General features: G+C 49.5%; 1 protein-coding gene and 1 long non-coding RNA gene across 4 annotated transcripts in view; one reads left to right on the top strand and one right to left on the bottom strand.

The window, feature by feature from the left end:
• Positions 1–7,580: 7,580 nt before the first annotated feature.
• The window catches only part of LOC101905940 (uncharacterized), a 43,249-nt gene continuing 29,417 nt past the window's right edge, over positions 7,581–21,412 (top strand). Inside the window, exons 1-2 of the long non-coding RNA XR_009490855.1 lie at positions 7,581–7,649; positions 18,710–18,901. This is a non-coding gene — a long non-coding RNA (uncharacterized lncRNA). The remainder of the gene's footprint in view (positions 7,650–18,709; positions 18,902–21,412) is intronic.
• GPR157 (G protein-coupled receptor 157) overlaps positions 11,655–21,412 on the bottom strand; it is a 68,053-nt gene continuing 58,295 nt past the window's right edge. Inside the window, exons 2-4 of one of the 3 annotated variants that reach the window (XM_002694048.6) lie at positions 18,593–18,806; positions 14,803–14,997; positions 11,655–14,362 (exon numbers count right to left, since the gene is read on the bottom strand). In XM_002694048.6, the coding sequence (XP_002694094.1) occupies positions 14,171–14,362; positions 14,803–14,997; positions 18,593–18,806 (601 nt within the window). In that variant the 3' untranslated portion in view covers positions 11,655–14,170. Of the gene's footprint in view, positions 14,363–14,802; positions 14,998–18,592; positions 18,807–21,412 lie in introns of those variants that run through there. The other 2 variants (XM_059875725.1, XM_059875726.1) reach the window with 2 other exon arrangements.

Genomic DNA, 21,412 nt, shown 5'->3' with positions numbered 1-21,412 from the left:
GCTGAAATTCCTTGGTATGCCACTGCCCATCTCTGACTCTATGGTTTTGACCTCATATTAATAGTGTTAAAGGATAATTTTCAGGGATTTCCCTGGCAGTACAGTGGTTAAGATTCTGCGCTTTCACTGCAGGGGGCAAGGGTTTGATCCCTCGGTGGGGAACAAAGATCCTGCATGCTGTGCAGCCAAAAAAAAAAAAAGAAACTTTTCAAGAAAAGTGAAAATTATGACTTTTTTCCTTCCAGTTTTATTGAGATGGAGTTGACATACAGACAGCACTGCTTAAAGTGTACAGCATAACGAGTTGGCTTACATACATCATGAAACAATTATCACAATAAGTTTAGTGAGCATCCATCATCTCATACAGATGCAAAATGAAAGAAAAAGAAAAAAATATTTTCCTTATGATAAGAACGCTTAGGATTTACTCAATTAACAACCTTCATGTGTAACATACAGTGTTGTTAATTTTATTTACCTTGCTGTACTTTACACCCCTAGCACTTATTTCTCTTGAAACTGGAAGTTTGTACCTTTTGGTCACTTTCATCCAATTCCTCTTTCTCCAGCCTCTGGCAGCCACTCATCTTATCTCTTTCCCCATGAGTTTGTTTGTTTTTGAAGCATAATTGAACTACGGCATTGTGTTTGTTCCTGGTGTACAACCCAGTGACTATTTCTATACTTTTCAAAATGATCTACTTACAGTATGTCACCCTACAAAGACATTACGTAGTTGTAGACTCTGCTCTCCACATTGTACCTTCCATGCCAGTGAGTCATTCATTTTTTAACTCTTACTCTCCCTCACCTGTTCCTCTCTTCCTCCCACCTTTTACCTCCTCTGGCAACTGCCTGTTTGTTCTCTGTATCTATGACTCTGATTCTCTTTTCTTATGTTTCTTCATTTGTTTCACCTTTTAGATTCCACATGTAAGTGAAATCATAAGAGGATTTGTCTTTCTCTGTCTGACTTGTTTCACTTAGCATTAAGTGAAATTTAATTTTACAGTATTATTGTCTAGTTCCAAGATTCCATTCTTTTTTATGGCTAAGAAGTATTCCATTGTGTGTGTGTGTGTGTGTGTGTGTGTGTGTGTGTGTGTGTGTGTGTATACCACTTCTTCTTTTTGGCCATGCTGTAAGGCTTGCAGGATCTTAGTTTCCTGGTCAAGAATTGAACCCAAGCCCTTGGCAGTAAAAGTGCGGAGTCTTAACCACTGCAACACCAGCGAATTCCTACCGCTTCTTCATCTATTCATCTATCAGTGGACACTTGGGTTGCTTCCGTATATTGGCTGTTGTAAATAATGCTGCAGTGAACATGTTGTTGCTATTTAGTTGCTAAGTTGTGTCTGACTCTTTTGTGACCCTGTGTACTATAGCCTGCCAGGCTCCTCTCTGTCCATGCGATTTTCCAAGGCAGGAATACTGGAGTGGGTGGCCATTTCCATCTCCAGGGGATCTTCCTGGACCAGAGATTGAACTCCCGTCTCCTGTATTGGCAGGTAGATTCCTTACCACCAAGCCACCAGGAAATCCCATAATAAACACATATATACACATATACACATATGAAAAGATTCATACATCTTTTCAAATTAGTGTTTTCATTTTTGTTGGATAAATACCCAGGAGTAGAATTGCTGGATCATACGGTAGTGCTGTTTTTAATTTTTCAAGGAACCTCTATACTGTTTTCCGTAACGTTGCAGTGAAAATGAAAAAGAGGGATGAGTTTTTTCTTTCTCTTCCCTGAGAACAAAGAAGATAAAGAGAACAGTGAGCAGGCCTGAACATTTCTAGTTTTTTTACTTTAACTGCTCCAAGCTCTGCATGTCTGTAACTGAGTTTGCTTTTTCTGCCCCCTCTGTAGGAGCTACATTTCACAGCTATTATCTCCTCCCTTTGTAGTTCTTCTTTTCTACACACCATAAAGAAGGCTCCAGAGCCACCAAACTGCCAAACTTAATTACTGGGTTACTGACAGCCTGAGACTGCTTTTTAAACAATGGAAGAGGAAGGAGACAAGATCTTAAAACCTTTGTTCCTCATCACCGACCCCTGACTGTGAGCCCTTATCTGATATAAGCCCCTAGGTGCCCCATGGTGGGGGGCACAGTTCTTGAGGCATGAGCCCACTGTGTTCCCCTCTCTGCCAACTGAGAATGAAAATCACCTTTTTATTTCCCCCACACTCTGTATTTTTTTTATTCAGCTTCGATCGGCAGAGAAAGCCAAGATTTCAGCCAGCAACAATAACTGTTGTACCAATTTACATTCCCACCAACAGTGCAAGGGTTCCCGTCTCCCTACATGCACATCAACACTTCTTTGTTGTCTTTTTGCTAATAGCTGCTCTGAGAAGTATAAGGTGATATCTCATGGTGGCTTTGACTTGAATTTCCTTGATGATCAGCAACCTTGAGTATCTTTTCATGTGTCTGTTGGCCATCTGTATGTCTTGGAAATAAAATGTCTATTCAGATCCTCTGCCCATTTGAAAATTTGGTATTGGAATTTTTTTTTTTTTTGGATGTTGAATTGTGTGAGTTCCAGCATCAGGCACCTACAACTCGCAGAACTGTAAGCTCAAAGGTAGTATAGGGGTAGAGCCTTGTGCCAACAGGAACTCCACTCTGAGCAACACACGACTTTACACTGAAGCACGTGGTTTTTCCTACAGTGGTTTGAAATCAACCTTGGTGGGAGCATCACAGATAACAGTGTGAAGTGAAGATATCTCCAGCCATATCAACAAACAAGAAATGTCCCAGCCATCAGCGATTACTGGCCTCCAAACGTGAATGAGGGCTCCATGGATGCTGCCCCGCACCCCCCACGGTGATTGCTGAGGAGCTGGGGGAATGCAAGAAGCAGCCATCTGCCACATCCTCACTCCTTAAGGTGAACAAGGAAATAGGACTTAGCCCCAGATAGCTGAGGTGCATACGAAAGGAATGAATTTAGTGAGCCCAGAGGCTTGCAGCTTCCCGTGTATAGAATGCTAAACTCCTTAACTTAATATCTGATCTTCGATGTTCAGATTGCCTGCTCCCTTTGTTACAAACTTGTTTGTAGCCTGACTTCCCCTCCTGCCTCCTTGGAGCAGTTTTCTCAGAGCTACTGAGATGCTGTCTCCCAGGCTCGGAGTCCTAAACATTTTCACCAAATAGAATAACTCTACTTTCAGGTTGTGAGTGTAGTTTTTACTCGACATCAGCAAAGTCTCTAAATCAGTGCCACCCTCGCCTCCAGTTGGTCTGTGGCTGGGCAGTTACAGCATCCCCCAGAATCTGGTGCCACTGATGTCCCAGGACAAGATAACACATTTTACATTTCTAACTGTTGCAGTGAAAAGGAAAAAAGAGGAATGAGTTTTTTTCTTTCCCATTCCTGAGAACAAAGAAGGTCAAGACAATGGTAAGCAGGCCAGAACATTCCTAGTTTTTTTACTTTAACTGCTCTTAACTGTATGTCTGTAACTAAGTTTGCTTTTCTGCTCCCTAACTGCAGGAGTTACATCTCGCACCTATTATCCTTTGACTCTATGCTAAATACATCCTGTATTTATCCTTAAATCCTGATGTTTACCCTTAAAACACCGTTCCCCTGGTAGTTACACATCAAAAAGAAGGCCGCAGAGCCACCAAACTGCCAGACTCAATTACTGGGTTACTGGCGCCAGCCTACGACTGTCTTGGAAACAATGCAAGAGAAAGAAATCAAGATCCTAACACCTTTGTTCCTCATCACAGACTCCTGACTGCAAGCCCTCATCTTATATAAACCTCTAGACTTCTCAAGCAGGGGGCACAGTTTTTGAGGCATGAACCTACTGTGTTCTCCTCTCTGCTGGCTGAGAATTAAAGCCACCTTTCTATTTCTTCCAAACTCTGTCTCCATGTTTTTTATTCGGCTTCAGGGGGCAGAGAAAGCCAAGATTTTGTCCAGCAACACAACTAGGATCTTGAGGAGCATATTATGGAAGCCAGCAGCCTAGTGGGTGCTGCCTAGCTGCTTAAGTCCCCCTGGAAGCCAAACTCTGCAAGCATCTGACCACTGTCTTGAAGACCCTGCAACCAGAGTTTCTCTAGGTCTCCCAGGTCTGTGGACTGGCAGGAGCCATCTCACCTGAGAGCTTGTGAGAAGTTCCCAGACCTGCTCAAATCAGAACCTGCATTTTAACCAGAAGCCCAGGTGGTCCTGGCTCTCAGGAAGGTCAGAAGCACCCCTCCGTGCTGTGCCCGAAAGCAAATGTGGCATCAGCGACTCTCCCCAGACACTCAGCCCAGAGTCCTCCAGGCTCTGTGCCCGGCCAGGGCAGGCTTACCCCCAGGGCTGACACAGTATCCCCAGTGCTCTCGTCGTCACTCATGTCTCTCATCTCAGTGATGGTTGGTTCACTTCAGATGGCACCTGCCCTCCGACTCTCCACGATGCTTTCAGCCTGCTTTTCCTGCCGGGGTGGTGGGGATGAAGACAGGGACAAGACAAAGGCTGGCCGCTGGTATTTAAGGAGCTCTCCCGGGTGCAACAGGTCCAGGCAAATCCAGGGATTTGCTGTGTTCCAGGGAGAAGAAAAGCTGCAGAAAGATTAGAAGAAGGGAGAGTCTGCTCTCATCTCCCACATAATGGTCTTGAGAAATTCCCCAAACACTTGTTAAATAGGGACTGCTCAGCAGGAGTGAGTGTGAGATTGTTGCATCTGGAGCTAGCTGGGCCTGAGGCACTGGAAGGAGGGGAGGATCCAGCTGTGGGGGTGGGGCAGAAAATAGTAGGATCTTCTGTGGCACTTAGGGACTTAAGGAACACAGACAAGCTAACTGATCACAGTGATGGGAGGGAGGGGGCTTGCAGAGCATTCCTTGGGCTCAGTCATTGTACTAAGCACTGGGTCTCGCATTAATTTCGTGATTCCCTCCTTTTTTGATGAAACTGAGATGCAGAGAGGTAATGATTATTTGCCTAGAGTCACATGATTAGGAATGGCAGAGTCTTGTTTGACAGTTTCTCTCCTTTCGGTTCTTCATTTTTCACACCTGTCTCTCTCCTGGCCACATTCCTTGGACCAAGGCTTGCCTGCCAAGATGTGGCTCGGTGAAGACTTGACTGACCTCATCAGTATTGGTTTACTACGCCCAGGAGACTGGCCCAGAAAGACGTAAGTTGCAAGAGTCAACCGGGGGGGGATGGGGGGGGGGCGGGGCGGGAAGCTCAACATAAGAGCTGTAAGTTGAATTTTACTCAGTTATCATACTGAGGACTATAGCCTGGGAGACAGTCTCTCAGCTAGCTCTGAGAAACTGCCAGAGTTGGGAGTTGGAGGAGAATGTATATGAAATTTTTTGACTGGGAAATACATGTAGTCAAGCCTTGCTGTTGTTGTTTAGTTGCTAAATCACGCCTGACTCTTTTGCAACCCCTTGAACTGTAGCCTGCCAGACTCCTCTGTCCATGAGATTCCCCAGGCAAGAATACTTGAGTGGGTGGCTATTTCCTTCTCCAGGGGATCTTCCCAACCCAGGGACTGAACCCACATCTCCCATATTGGCAGGAAAATTCTTTTACCACTGAGCCACCAGGGAAGCCTACGTCTTAGTAAAAGATGACTGCCAATCACAAAAACCAGATATCTCCAGTTAATGATTTTAGTGCTTTGTTCTACATGGCAAGTGCAGAGAATCTGGGGTCATGGAAATTCTTCCTTAGATATGCATCTTAACTGTCTAGAGGCCCATGTACCCAGAACACAGGGTGCTTCATCCTGAATTCCTTTCAGGGTGTGCTGTCAGGCAGGGGCTAATGACTTGTAGAACTGGAAGAAAGGGCAACATTTTTTCATTTCCACAAGTAACATCTAGTTCCCTCCAAGAACTTTCAAGAAACACTAAACATTCTTTAACAGAAAGCATCGTGACAGTTTACACCCAGAGAATTCTTTACCTTCAGAGCCTTACCTCACTATACCCTCTAATCCCAAACTGTGATATCATAATCCTTGCCCAATCCCAAGCATATTAAAAGACCCGCTTCAAATCACACTTCAAATATGTGCAACTTCCAGAGGTTAAGACAGTCCAGAGGTTAAGACTCCGCCTTTCAATGTAGGGATGGTGGGTTTGATTCCTGGTCAGGGAACTAAGGTCTCAAATGCCCCTGCGTCCAACCAGAATTTTTAAAAAGTGCCACTGGTTGTCCAGTGGTTAAGGTTCCATGCTTCCAGGTCAGGGGGCACAGGTTTGATTCCTGGTGAGGGAACTAAGATCTCATAAGCTGGGCTGTGCAGCCAAAAAACAAAAATGTCACTAAATATTCCACTAAATGTCCCTCCCACTCTGTAAAGTGAGGTGAAAGTCACTCAGTTATGTCCAACCCTTGGCGACCCCATGGACTGTACAGTCCATGGAATTTTCCAGGCCATAATACTTGAGTGGGTAGCCGTTCCCTTATCCGGGGATCTTCCCAACCCAGGGATCGAGCCCAAGTCTCCCGCATTGCAGGCGGATTCTTTACCAGCTGAGACCTACTAAGGCCCTGTTGAGAATGCTTTTCCTTATCCTGCCAGCAATGCATGGCTTTGTCTTATCAATAGGCAGGGCTGGCTCAATGGCAGACCTGCAACCCATGCAGTCACTAGCGACTCTGTGAGAAAGGCAATCTCATTTGGCCCTACTGTAATAAGATCTCAGTAAACACTAGCTTCCCTGGTGGCTCAGAGGTTAAAGCATCTGCCTGGGATGCGGGAGACCTGGGTTCGATCCCTGGGTCGGGAAGATCCCCTGGAGAAGGAAATGGCAACCCACTCTAGTACTCTTGCCTGGAGAATTCCATGGAGGGAGGAGCCTGGTAGGCTACAGTCCATGGGGTCACAAAGAGTCGGACACGACTGAGCGACTTCACTTCACTTTCACTAAACACTAGCTAACTCATATCAATGTCCTGACCCCATAACACCAGGAAAACTTTTTCTTCATGGAACCTGGATTCCGTTCTAATAAGTGATTCTGAGTTTGAGGGTTTTTTTTTTTTTTTTTTGTGGGGTAGGGGGGATCCCACATGCTTCATTCAGAAAGTCATTCGTCTCTTCCCCCCAAACTTCTAACTTTTCAGATGTGAAAGCTTTAGGCCCCATGTACATGCTGGGCTGGTGCCAGGGTCTCACTCTGTGCCCAGAACCCCACTGGTTTTGGGGGAACAGGCCCAACAAAGTGGTCCATGGAACTTCTGGTCTCTACAGACACCATGGCATCTCAGAGGTCTGCTTAGAAGGCTATGGAGCAGAGGGAGGTGCTCTTCAGGGTGTCTGCTGCTTGAGGGCAAGAATACTTGCCAGAAGTAGGGAGTCAAGAGGGAAAAGGAGGGCTTTCCAGGGAGAGGGAACAGCATTATGATATCATGATTTATAATCAGAAATCTGTGTTTCACCTTCATCTGTTCCTGGAGATGCTAAGATACTTGGAATTTCCTCAGCATTGAGGGTGTCTTTGTTATGTCAATGAGGTGACTTTTGAAAAAGCGCTGTGTAAACAAAGAATGGGGCTGGTTGCCAAGGGAACCAGCTCCAAGATAGGGGATTGGAACTTTCAGGCCCCCCTCCTCAATCTTCTGGAGGAGGAAGGGGCCGGAGGTTGAATCGACCACTGGTAGGCAATGATTTAATCAATCATGCATGATGCCTCCATTTAAAACACAAAGGACAGGAGAACACAGAGGTTTGGGGAAAGTAGGACTAGAGGCAAGAAAGACCTGTGTCCTTTCACACCTGGCCTTGTGCACACCTGCCTTCGGGCTGCTCTTGAATTGTATCCTTGGTAATAAGCAGTGATCTGATAAGTAAAATGTTTCTCTGACTTTTGTGAGTTAATTGAGCAAATGGATCAGACCCAAAGAAGGGATCTTGGAACCTCCCATCTACAGATGGTTGATTAGAAGCATAGCTGACAACCTGGACTTTGAGCTGGTGTCTGAAGCGGGGAGGCAATCTTTGGGACTGAGCCCTTCACCTGTGGATGTGATGCTCTCCAGGTAGAGCTGAATGGTGGAACACCCAGCTGGTCCTACAGCTAGGGTCACAGAATTGCTTGTTGGAGTTGGGAAAAACTGCAAGCATCACTAGCATGAAAGGGTGTGCTGTCGCTGGGGTGAGAAGAATGGAGGGAAACCTGAAGAGGCGACAGGTGCAGCTTGGAGGAGGCCTGAGAGTTTGGACTGTTCCCAGCCACTGGAGTGCTTCAGGCTGGGCTGCCTGGCCAGACTGTGCCTCAGGTGGTGCTCAGAGCCTCCCTGAGCCAGATGAGGGGGCTGGTGGGAAGATCAGAGAAGGGTGATGAAGGGTCATCAAGAGGAGGCGGGATGGACGGAGAGAGGCACACAGCACCTAATAAGGAGCAGAGGGTCTCTGAAAGGTTTCTCAGCACCAGTTGGGAAAGGCTTTTCCATTTTCTCGAAGGTAAGCGCATTAGTGTCTGGTTCAAGATGTGGGGACCAAGGCAAGAGAAAGTAGCTAAAAAACTCTCCCAAGTGGTTGCCTGGAAGAAGCAGGACATTGCTAATTCTGTATTGTTGAAGTTTGTGTGTGTTGCATCTGTTTTTGATAATTTTGTTGCAGAAAGGGGGACCCCTTCCAGGGCCTGAAACTGGGCTCTTGTCTAACACTCGGAAATGAATTGTCCGAGGAGACACATCTGCTGACAAAGCAAGAGATTTTATTGGGAAAGGGCACCCGGGTGGAGAGCAGTAGGGTAAGAGAACCCAGGAGAACTGCTCTGCCACGTGCCTCGCAGTCTCGGGTTTTATGGTGATGGGATTAGTTTCCGGGTGGTCTTTGGCCAAGCATTCTAATTCAGAGTCTTTCCTGGTGGTGCACGCATCACTCAGCCAAGATGGATGCTAGCGAGAGGGATTCTGGGAAGTGGACGGACACGCGGTGTCTCCTTTCCCGAACTCTTCGGGTTGGTGGTGGCTTATTAGTTCCCTATTCCTTATCAGGATCTCCTGTCATAAAACAACTCATGCAAATGGTTACTATGGTGCCTGGCCAGGGTGGGTGGTTTCAATCAGTGTGCTTCCCCTAACAATTTTATTTTTTTTAATTAAAAAATTTTTTATTTTATATTGGAGCATAGCTGATTAACAATGTTGTTAGTTTCAAGTCTACAGTAAAGCGATTTAGTTATACATATACATGGATCTATTCTTTTTCAAATTCTTTCCCATTTAGGTTATTAACAGAATATTCACCAGAGTCCCTGTGCTATACCATAGGTCCTTGTTATCTTCCCAAACTCCCAATCTATCCTTCCCCCCATGTTGCATCTTAATAACAAAATTAATATAAAAAAGATGCAAGCCATTTCTAGGGGCTAGTTTATGTATTTTTCAATTACATAATTATATTAAGACTTTATTTTTAGAGCAGTTTTAGGTTTATAGCAAAATCGAAGGGAAGATACAGATTTTCAATGTGACCCTTGCTCCCACTCTTGCACAACCCTCTCCATCATCAACACCTCCCACCAATGGTTCACTTGTTACTTGGGATGAAAATGCACTAACACGTCATTATCACCCAGAGTCCACAGTTTACATCAGGGCTCACTCTTGGTGTTGGACACCTGTGTGTTTAGATAAATCTGGGTTGACAAGTATCCATCATCATAGGGTCCATGTTGTGGCAAGTCGCTTCAGTTGTGTCTGACTCTTTGCAACCCTTATAGGCTATGGTCCACTAGGCTCCTCTGTCCATGGGATACTCCAGGTAAGAATACTGGAGTGGGTTGCCATGCCCTCCTCCTCCAGGGGCTCTTCCTGAACCAGGGTCATACAGAGTGGTTTCACTGCCCTAAAAACTCCCTGTGCTCCACCTCTCTTCCTCAGCCCCTGGCAACCACTAGTCTTTACTGTTTCCATAGTTCTTGCCTTTTCCAGGATGTCTTATGTTGGAACCATACAGGATATAGCCTTTGCAGACTGGCTTCTTTCACTTAGGAATGCATTTACGTTTCCTATGTCTTTTTATGACTTGATAGCTCTTTTCCATTTAGTGCTGAGTAATGTTCCACTGTCTGGATTGTTGTTTAATTGCTAAGTCGTGTCTGACACTTTTGTGACCCCATGGACTGTAGCCTGCCAGGTTCCTCTGTCCATGGGATTTCACAGGCAAGAACACTGGAGTGGGTTGCCATTTCCTGCTCAAGGGAATCTTCCTGACCCAGGGATCGAACCCTCGTCTCCTGCATTGGCATTCAGATTCCTTACCACTGAGCCACCAGGGAAGCCCCACTGTGGGTGCACCACAGTTTATTTATCCATTCACCTACTGAAGGGTATCTTAATTGCTTCCAAGTTTGGGGGAGTTATGGATAAAGCTGCTACAAACATTCATATATAGGTTTTTGTGAGGACATAAGTTTTCCACTTGCTTGGGTAAATAGCAAGGAGCACAATGGCTGGATTATATGGTAACAGCATGTTTAGTTTCATTAAGAAACCACACAACTCTCTCCCAACGTGGCTGCACCATGTTGCATTCCCACAAGCAGTGAATGAGAGCTCCTGCTGCTTCACGTACTTGCCAGCGTTTGGTGGTGTCGGTGTTCCGGATCTTGGCCATTCTCCTAGGTGTGTAGTAGTGTCTCCTTGTTCTAATGTGTGTTACCTGGTGACACGAGATGTGGAGCATCTTTTCAAGTGCATATTTGCCACCCATGTATCTTATTACTATTTGGCCGGCACCTGTTAAGGTCTTTGGCCCATTTCTTAATCAGGTTGTTTTCTTCTTCCTGAGTGTTAGACAGCCCACTGTGTATGTTGCGAAGGTACAGACGTGACTCCCCCTCCTCCCAGTTTCACTGAGAAATAGTTGACACATATCCCTAAGTTGTATCAAAGTGTATAGTGTGATGCTGATTCACCAGTATTGTGAAATGATGACAATAAGCTAACATCCATTGTGTCTTTTGCATACATTTTCTTTCAGTCTGTGGCTTGTCTTTTCATCCTCTTGATAGTTAATGTATTTTTAGGCTGACAAAATCCAGGAAATCAAACAAATAGACAAGCAGCACTTTGGGAAGCAAAATTCCCCAAGATACAGCAGTTAAAAAAAAAAAAGACTTGAAGGCAGGGCTGCATGGGCTGTGAGGGTCTGCACAGAGCAAGACAGTGGGCTCTGATGGTTGCTTTTGGAAGGCTGAGAGCCCTTGTGCTCCAGCAGTCCCCAGCCCCCAGGGAACCTTAGCAGCCACTGCAGTGGGTCACTGGGTATCATGATAAAATCATGCAGGGAGACAGGGTTGGTGGCTCAGTGTCTGCAGTGTGTCACTCAGGAGAGTTTAGCCTCAAGCTGTGAGCCCTTGAAACTTGGATCTGTTGATCCTCAGATGGGATGGGGCCTGGGAATCTGTATTCTAAACACCACTACCCCTGTCCCCCAACCACCACCGACACCAGTCTCTCTATCAGGCAAACTCAGGAGCAGCTGGCTGTGCCAACCGAGTGGCCTCCCACTTGACTGCTTTTGCCCACAGACAGGACCCAGACATTGTTTCCAGGGCCCAACAGTGTGGAAAGTGCTGAACAGCACAGATCAGTCTGACCCACCCTGCCCAGCTCCACCCACATCAATGGCAATCAGTTTACCAAAGACACAAAAGAAAAATATTTTATTTAAAATAGCCACTTTGGCCTTGACCAGTCAGGGTTTTCATGACAACTTTGCACATGCCAAAAAACCTCTCTCAATGTCATTATTCCATTACAGGAAGTCTGCAAAAATGTTCTTTCTCTTGTCATGGATGCATGCAGAGCTCTGTCTGCACCCTCGACCGAGACTAAAGTCATAATCTTTAATAAAAAACAAACACATACACACACACACAAAACAAAAACAGACACAATTCAGAAGCTCAGAAGTACAGAGCGGCAGAAAGTGCTTAGTAAACCTGAGAAAAAGACCAAGGTTCAAAAAGTGCCTGAGAAGAGAGGGGCTCGGGGCTGAGCCTGCAGCCCCGTGCAGGCTGAGGTCATACGGTGGTGCCCAGGGAATGAGGGTGGATAATCTTTGAGTACACTGACACACAGAGAGAACCCACAGGAGGAATGCACTTCTGTCTTGCTCTGATATGAGGCAGGAACCCCTCCTAGAGTTCAGAAAGGGGCTTTATTCCACTCGTTCTACTGCTCTGAACTCCACCCGCCCAGCTAGACTGACCTGAGTGAGAAAGAGGAGATGCTGCTGTTTGCCAGTACAAGGACGAGTCCCTCCCCTGCCCACACCTGTTCCCCACTCACAGGAACATTTTCACCCGTCTACAGAGATGGGGTGGGGAGCAGAGGGAGAGAATGGAAATAGGTGCATCTTTGGGGTGGTTTTCAGAAGAGGCACAGCACAGCAGAAGTGCTCTCCTCTGTGCCCTGACTCCCTCTGCAGGTGTTTCCCGGCTGCATCTGGTCTGGGGAAACCCAGGTCAGGCAGCAGTGTTGCACCATCTGATCCAAGGCCTCTGGGGCCCCCTTGAGAACAGATGTAGTCTAGCATCATTCTCCCCGGGGCCCATACTCAGCCGTGACTGATTTTCTCCTTTGCAGCAGCAACTTCCTGAATTTCTGCTCCATTCTAGAAGCTAATGTGAGGCTCGTTACCATCTGTGCGCCCAAGGTGTGCTGTAACATTCTTTGGGGAACCCCAACTCCCCCGACATAGGCCATTTCTGTAAGCAGACTGCCCTCCTGCCAAGCAGCCCAGAACTTTCTCTGAATCCTAAAGGGATGTTCATCCCCTTGCTGATTTTCATAAAATCTTTTTTAAAAAGGAAACCCAACAAGAGCGTTTTCGACCTAGTTCTGTAGAGGACTCTTCCTTTCAGTCTCTTCCTGTTACAGATTTTGCTTTTGAGAGTAAAAGAGGGATCAACAGTAGCTGTGGCTTTGGTTTTAATCCAGAACCATTTTACGGGTTCAGAACATCACTGCAGTTACAGAGTGCTTGTGGGACCCACAGGAGGGGCAGCACCTGTTGAGTTCAACTCCTCCTCCTCAAGCCCCCCCCCCCCCCCATCCCAGTGACAGGTACACCTCCCTTCTTAGCCAGTGGCTTCTGTGACTTAACAGAGAAACTGTTTTCTGACCTATAGAGGAAAGGGTTGGTGGACGAGTCATAGACAATAGAGACATGGATGCTTCTCTTAAATCCTTTTTCTTTCATATCACCCCAGGATGCAAGTGTCATGCCTCCCAATCAATCCCCCTAACTTTCCCTTTCAGGGAGGAATCAGTATTTGGGTGATTTCCTAACTCTTTGGTTGCCTTTCCTGTAAAAAATTAACCTAGGAAGTGAATAAATCAGCAATCTCCAGGCAAGGATTACTGGAGTGGGTAGCCATTCCATTCTCTAGGGCTCCATCCCTGGGTCTCCTGCATAAAAGCAGGCAGATTCTTTACCATCTGAGCCACCAGGGAAGCCCAGTCCTTCCCCAATGTTAAGTGTCTCATAGAGGCAGGAGTCTGGATCCTGGCCACACCATCTCCATCAAGGGCAGGGAGCCCATAGACACAATTCAGGAGGCCCCTGGAGACCGGCCATCCTGAGCAGCTGTGTGCAGCTGTGCCCATGCTGGTCACTAGGGAACCTCCTGGTTCAAGGTAACTGACCCTTGCATTGACCAGCAAAGCCATCCAGGAAAAGCCAGGCTCTCAGGGGAATTCCAACGCCCTGACAAACCAGGAATCTGCTGTGTGTATCTTGGTGGGGGCCCCGTCTTTGGCACCCCGGCAGTTTATTGAGGATGGGTGCACGGTTGTACATGTATCTTTTGGTGCCTTTCCCACCGGTGTGGGTCCCTCTGACTGTAAACAGTGCCGTGTAGTCAGGAGCCCCAGACTCCTGGACCCCAAGGTGACCTGGCAGTGCTCACGAACCACTGGTTTCCCTGAATCTCAGTGCAGCCCTCGTGCTGACAGAATCCCGCCCAGTGCAGAAGGACACGGCGTGAGAGGGATGTGCCTGAGGGTCAAGGAGGTAGACAAGCTGAGTTTGCGCTGCTCCCCACGGGGGTCAGGAGCTGCAACGGCAGGAGGCTGATAGGGCACCTGGCATGCCCACTGGGGACTCAGAGTCGTCTGCCCCAGGTCGGCCGCACCACGCCTGGAACCGGAGGGCAGCAGCTCAGGTGCTGGGAAGTTCGTTTGGGGTCCGCCTGGGCCTCTGAGACTCGCCCCTCTTGGAGGGCGCAGGGGCCTCGGGAGGCTGAGGGGAGCAGCAGCAGCAGCAGAGGGAGAGGAGCCGGGTCCTGACCACACGCGTGCAGAAGACGAACATGATGCAGTTGGCACCTCCCTGGAAGGTGTTCCCGATGCCCTGGTGGGGAGAAAGGAAGAGGCGTGAGTGCCAGGGCTGAGTGGGCCTGAGCAACACATGCAAGGAGGAGCAGGGGACCCAGGACCTTGTCCTCCACCCCTGGGGGCTGGTCCATGGGGACCCTGGCCACCAGGACCTCTGACAGCACCGGGCAGGCCTGAACTTGAAGGCATGCCTCGAGTCTTCTGGGTTGGGAAGGGCTAAGGGTCGGTCCACTTTCCTGGGGTTCCTCCTAGGCCATGGGACAGCAACTCAACACCCACGGGCTGCCCTGGAGCCACGCTGACTTTCAACCTTTTCTCCTCAAGGCTCCCTATCAGGCAGGGCATGGAGGAGGGCACAGGGGAGCAGGTCCCCCACATGCCCACGCTGGCCAGAGCATTGGGGCCTGCCTGCCCCACTGACCCTGCAGCCGGCCAGGCAGGGGAGGGCAGACCTACGTGCAGAACCACCAGTACCGGCATCCGCACCGCCGGGGAGCCACAGAGGGTCAGGACGAAGCGCACGGTGCTCCAGACCCGCAGGCAGATGAAGATGAGCGGGATGAGGACCAGCTTCTTATTGGCCACGGAGGTGCGGCGCTGGAGCTGGTGTGCCTCGGAGAGGATGGGCCGGTACTCCGAGAGCTCCTCGTGCTGTGCGGGGAAGGCAGAGAGCAGACGTGAGATGAGCGACATGAGATGGGGGCCCTCCTCCCCACTCCCTCCCTTGCCCTTGGGCTGCTGTCTCCCCGCTCCTCCTGGGGACAGACTGGCTGGAGTGGGAGGATGTGAGGCGTGCAGTGCCTGACACTGGCAGCCCAGGTTCCATCTCTGGCCCGTCTTATCCATCCACTGGCCGTTCCACATCCTCACATGGATGTCTAAAACATGTCGGAAGCTTTTCATGTTCAAAACAGATGCCTGACCTCACCCCCAAGCCTACTGCCTGCTTCCCCATCTCAGCCCTGTCCTTCCAGCTGCCTGGGCCCCAAGCTTGGGAGTGGTCTTTGGTTCCTGTCTCCGTGCGACAGCTCATATCTGCCCCATAGGCAAGCTCCGCAGGTTCTGCCTTCAAAACGGACCCAGACCTGGAAGCTCTGTCCACAGTCACTGCCACCAGCCAGGTCCAAGCACCGCCAGCACTTCGCTGGACGGTTGCCACTGCCTCTTCACTGGTCTCCCTCCATCGCCCTGATCACCCCAACCCCCTCTCCACTGCAATGTCACTCTCAACACAAATGCAGTATGGTTCCTTGAAAACCAGTGTTCGTTACAGCACTATTTACAACAGCCAGGACACGGAAGCAACCTAGATGTCTTTTGGAAGATGAATGGATAAAGAAGACGTGGTACATATACACAGTGGAATATTACTCAGCCATAAAAAAACATCTGAGTCAGTTCTAGTGAGGTGGATGAACCAGAGCCTGTTATACAGACTGAAGTAAGTCAGAAAGAGAAAAACAAATATCATATATTAACACATGTATATGGAATCTAGAAAAATGGTACTGATGAGTCCATTTGCAGGGCAGCAATGGAGACAAAGACACAGAGAAGAGGCTTGTGGTCACAGAGAGGGAAGGCGAGAGTGGGACAAACGGAGAAAGTAGCTCAGCATATGTACACTATCACGCGTAAGGCAGACAAGAGCGCCAGTCACTCAGCCACATCTGACTCTTTGGGACCCCATGGACTGTGGCCCACCAGGCTCCTCTGTCCATGGGATTTCCCAAGGCAAGAATATTGGAGTGGGTAGCCATTCCCTTCTCCAGGGGATCCTCCTGACCCAGGGGTCCAGGTCTCCTGCATGGCAGGCAGATTCTTTACCATCTGAGCCTCCAGGGAAGCCCCCATAAGATGGATGGCTGTTGAGCAGTTGCTGTATCACAGGGAGCCCAGTGTGGTGCTCTGTGATGACCTGGAGGGATGGGCGGGGGGTGGGGGTGGGTGGGAGGGGGACGGGAGGGCAGGGATGGAGGCCATGGAGGGAGGGGATGTATGTACAATTATGTCCGACTCACATTGTTGTATGGCAGAAAACAACACAACATTGTAAAAATTAAAACAACAACAAACCTAAGTCAGATCAAGCCAGTCTTCCACTCCAAGCTCTTGGTGACTCCTCGTTTCATCCGTTCCTTAAAAAGTCCCCAACTCTAGCTCTCTCTGACTTCATTCCTGCCACATTCCTCATGCTTATTCTGCTCCAGCCACACAGACCTCCTAATCCTCCAAACATGCCAGGCACACCCCACGCCCGGGTCTCTGCACAAGCTCTCTCCCGCATACGTGCCCCATCAGTTCAGTTCAGTTCAGTCGCTCAGTCAGGTCCGACTCTTTGTGACCCCATAAACCGCAGCACACCAGGCCTCCCTGTCCATCACCAACTCTCAGAGTTTACCCAGACTCATGTCCATTGAGTCGGTGATGCTATCTAACCATCTCATCCTCTATTGTCCCCTTCTCCTCCTGCCTTCAATCTTTCCCAACATCAGAGTCTTTTCAAATGAGTCAGCTCTTTGCATCAGGTAGACAAACAGCCAAAAAAAAAAAAAGACACAGGCAAGAGCTGCAGCTGGGCGGCGGGGCGGGGGGACGGGGGTAGTCCTGGGCAGAGCCTGGTGGGGCCCTTGGCAACTTCCATCTGGGAGCCCTGGAGTCTTCCTAGGGCAGGAGGAAAGAGGAGGTGAGAAGGGCACCCCCAGCCCAGACAGAAGACCAACTAAAAAGCCCTTCAAAGACAGAGAGGATCTCAGACCCATTGGTACTCCTGCCAGCATCTCTGTCAGTGACTCAAAGTTAAGCCACAAGAGGGCGGCAGGGAGGAGTGAGAATCAGGTAGATTTCCAAGTAAAAAGAAAACCCAAAGTGTGTGTTTCAGGAGACGGACAGGAGCACAGGGTGGGGATCAGGTCTCAGACAGCTGCGAGGAGAATTTTACACACTTGGAAGTTGTTGCTGAGCCTGCAGCACACTCGAAAGATGGGGGCATTCTCTCCTACAATTTCAGCCTTGAAAACGCAGAGCAGAAGGACACACACCACATCAGCAGGATAAGCTAGGAAGCCTGTCCCCAGAGCTTTCACTCTGTTACCACTCCAGCCAGGTGCCATATTTTACCTTCCATCGGAATTGCACCTCTGCCTCCTCCTAGGAGTGCAGGAACCATGCTTGAATTCTCATTAGAAACTCCCACTGCCACTCAGAACTTTCATGTATAGTAGATGCTCAATAAAAATGCACTGAACAAATGCTTGCGCAGATCAATGGATGGGCTAATCTGAGCATTTCTGGGGTAGCCCTTTGCACATGGCTGGCTTCCTTGGTGGGTCAGCAATAAAGAACCCATCTGCCAATGCAGATGTGGTTTTGATCCCTGGGTTGGGGAGATCCTCTTGAGAAAGGAATGGCAACCCACTCCAAGAGTCTTGCCTGGGAAATCCCATGGACAGAGGAGCCTGGCGGGCTACAGTTGCCAAAGAGTCAGACACAACTTAGTGACTAAACAATCACAGCAACGACTTGTACATGGCTAGGAGAAAGCCTGTACTTCACATCTGCAGAAATGAACCGGTAGTCCAGCACAAGGAACAATTCGGTCAGATGATCAGAGGAAAAGCATTCTTTCTGAGAGTTTCTGGCCAGAAGTCTAGCAGACTTCTGATCAGCCCAGTCTATTGAATTCCTGAGAGCCCGAAAAACCTACCACTTAGGATATTTTAATCACCAAGAATAAGAAGTGAATTATTTGTACCACTGATTAGGGAAGTCTGTGGCCTTCCCTCCCCAACTCGGGGGGTGGGGGTGGGGCTGCCAGGTCAATTCTTATTTGGCTAGTGCTGATCTGCACGTAAGCATCTTTCATCCAGGTTCCTTTCAAGGTTAAACAACTGCATGGATCTGTCCAGGAGGGGGCAGTAGAGAGCTGTGGCCCAGACCGCAGGCTGAGCTCGTAAGCCTCCTTGATTCCACTCACTGGGAGTCTGCGGAGCCCCTTAACCTTGGTGAGCCTTGTTTCCTCATCCACAAATGAAGGAATAAAAGGACCCGCCCCGACGGGGCTGTGTAATTATCAAACCAGACAACCCACAGTGCTTATAAAATTCGGCATGCATCACGGTGAGTGATGCAGAGCAAGCCCTCCCTCACTCTGGCCGGCCACTCGTCCTTCCCCTGAGATGGCCGACCCTGTTGCGGGGACACACTGGCCACACAGAGCTCTGGGCGGGCCCCCCGGGGCACCTACCGCCCGGTGGATGTGCTTCCGGATGAGGAGGTAGAGCACGGGCAGAGTGACGTAGGCCAGCAGCTCCCACAGCTTCCCGGTCAGCAGCATCCACAGCACCCGGTCCTCCGCCTCCAGGTTGATCCAGCACCAGCCCACCGACACGTCCGAGGCGTCGTAGCCGATCTTCTTCAGAGCCACAGCTGCCACGGTGATGGCCAGCGGAACCCCCCAGCTGAGGAGTAAGGAGCAAACAGACCGCGGTGAGGTCAGACCCAGCTCCCAGCAAAGCCAGCAAGGGCGAAGCGACCGGGATGCTGTGCAGACAAGGTCAGTGCTCTCCCAAGCCCACAGCAGACAGTGTCCCTGGAGAACAGGGGGGCTGGAGTCCTCAAAGCCCCCAACCCAGCTCTGCTCTGCCTAAGCCCAGGAAAGGGGACACAGGGGCTGTCCTGGCCTCCCACCTGGACACACACATCCTCCCAAGCGCTAGGAGGCTGGGTTCTAACTCAGAATTGCCAGGCTCCTCGGAGACTAGGATGCCATAGCATTCTCACTTCCCTGGTGGCTCAGACGGTAAAGCATCTGCCTACAATGTGGAAGACCCGGGTTCGATCCTGGGTTGGGAAGATCCTCTGGAGAAGGGAATGGTAACCCACTCCTGTACTCTTGCCTGGAGAATCCCGTGGATGGAGGAGCCTGGTAGTCTACCGTCCATGGGGTCTCAAAGAGTCAGACACGAATGAGTGACTAAAATCACACACCATAGCACCGGAACAGCCAACTCCTTCCTGCTTCGGGAGGCCTGGGCACCAACCTGCAAACATCGGCCCATGTGGCCAAACATCATCCAGACACCCCACTAGCAGACAGGCCCCCGTGACCAGCCTGGGTCCGGGAGTGCATACATACACTGGCGGCTGTCAGGGTCCCGTGCAGCTGCAGCAGGAACTAGAAGAGGGGGTAGGCTCTAGGCAGACATGTCTTCTTGGGCCCTGGCAAGGATCCAAATGTGTTAGTCACTCAGTCCTGTCTGACTCTTTGCGACCCATGCTACTCTGTCCATGGAATTCTCCAGGTAAGAATACTGGAGTGGGTAGCCATTCCCTTCTCCAGGGAATCTTCCTAACCTGGGGGTTGAACCCAAGTCTCCTGCATTGCAAGCAGATTCTTTACCATCTAAGCCACCAGAGAACCCAAGGGGACACTTTAAAGCATAGAGCCGGGGTAGGGCCCCCTCTCAAGGCAGTGCTGGATGGACTTTTCTAGAGTTTAGCACAATGGCAACACAGCCAAGATTAGGGCCGAGCCCCAGGGCCCTTCCCTGGTAGTCCCCATACCAGTCTTCCCCCAAAACCTTTCAAGTTGGTGAGAGGGACTCAAACAAGCTAATGTGGAGGCCCTCAGGGTGGTTAAGAGCTTGGACAGCGATGAAACAGGCTGGGTCCGAGTCTCGGGCCTGCCCCGCGTGGCTGCAACACATCAGTGTTTTTCTGCACAAAATGGGGATGATCACAGTGCCTGGAGCAGAGCATTGCAGTCAGTCATTACCAGAATGAACTGATCAGCGTGAGGTCCGCACACAGGACAGGGTGTGTCCGTGTTTATGTCAGGCAGGCTCATCCCTAGGTCCCAGGATCCAGGATCCAGGCCTGCGGTGCAGGCGCCAGGGAGGTATGAGGCCTGTGACCCCAGGAGGACACACGAGCCTATGTCCCAGGTCAGCTGCCCAGAGAACAGGTAGTAAGTGACCAGGACAGTGTCATTAGGAAAACACTTAGTGCGGAAAGCGGGAAAGCGGTTCTACCTCAAGGGCTCTGTGTAAGGGATGCCAGCTCTTTCTGAAAGTCATAGAACATGTGGTCCAAGTTGCACTTGGTCTGTTACCAAAAGGAGGCTAGAAGAGCGGTGTTTCTATCTGGGTCTCCAAAGGCTGCAGGATGGGGGAGGAGGCAGGGCAGGCATGGTGATGCAAAGGAGAAAGTCAGCTCCCTGGGCCTGGGGAAGGCTTGGTGTCCATGTTCCACTGACCGCTGCAGGAGGGCCCCACAGCCCTGCAGCTCCGGCTGTCCGGAGGCGGAAGCGACATGTCCCCCTTGAAGGCACAGAGGCACAGGAGGGGCCAAAACTCCACCCAAATGAAAGGACTATGGGATTATTATGTTACACTTACAATGGAGTGTGCTATTTTTTTTCAACTTTATCTGTGGCTGCACTGGGTCTCGGTTGCTGGGAGAGGGATTTCTCAGTTGTGATTAGCGGGGGCTACTCTCTAGTTGTGGTGCACAGGCTTCTCATTGCAGTGGCTTCTCTTGTGGAGAAGGGCCCCAGAGTGCAGGCTCCAGAGTGCAGGCTCAGTGGTCGTGGTGCACGGGCTTAGTTGCTCCGTGGCACGTGGGATCTTCCTGGACCAGGGATCAAACCGTGTCTCCTGCATTGGCAGGAGGATTCTTAATCACTGGACCACCAGGGAAGCCAAATGCTTGTCCTGTGAAGAATTATTGATCTATTAAGTTAATATATATTATTGTCAAACTATTTTGTCTTTATAAAAGTTTCCCACTTTAAAACTCAAGCCATTGTAAATAGCGCTGCATTGAATGCTGGTGTATGGCAGAAACCAACACAACATTGTAAAGCAATTATCCTCCAATTTTCAAAAAACAACCGCACACCATCCTAGTAAAGGACAACATGTGTCCACTATGAGTTCCAGAAGGCGATGGCCATGTGGGCTCACTGCTCCACCTCAGCATCCACATCAGTGCCCGGCGTGTGGCGGGGCAAAACTAGGACCTACTGAATGAATGAAGCATGAGCCCAGCGGCCAAGACAGCTTTT

The sequence above is a fragment of the Bos taurus genome, chromosome 16 (genome assembly GCF_002263795.3).
Source record: "Bos taurus isolate L1 Dominette 01449 registration number 42190680 breed Hereford chromosome 16, ARS-UCD2.0, whole genome shotgun sequence".
NCBI lineage: Eukaryota > Metazoa > Chordata > Mammalia > Artiodactyla > Bovidae > Bos > Bos taurus.
The sequence above is the reverse complement of the archived record's forward strand: the minus strand, read 5'-3'. Positions and strand labels throughout refer to the sequence as shown.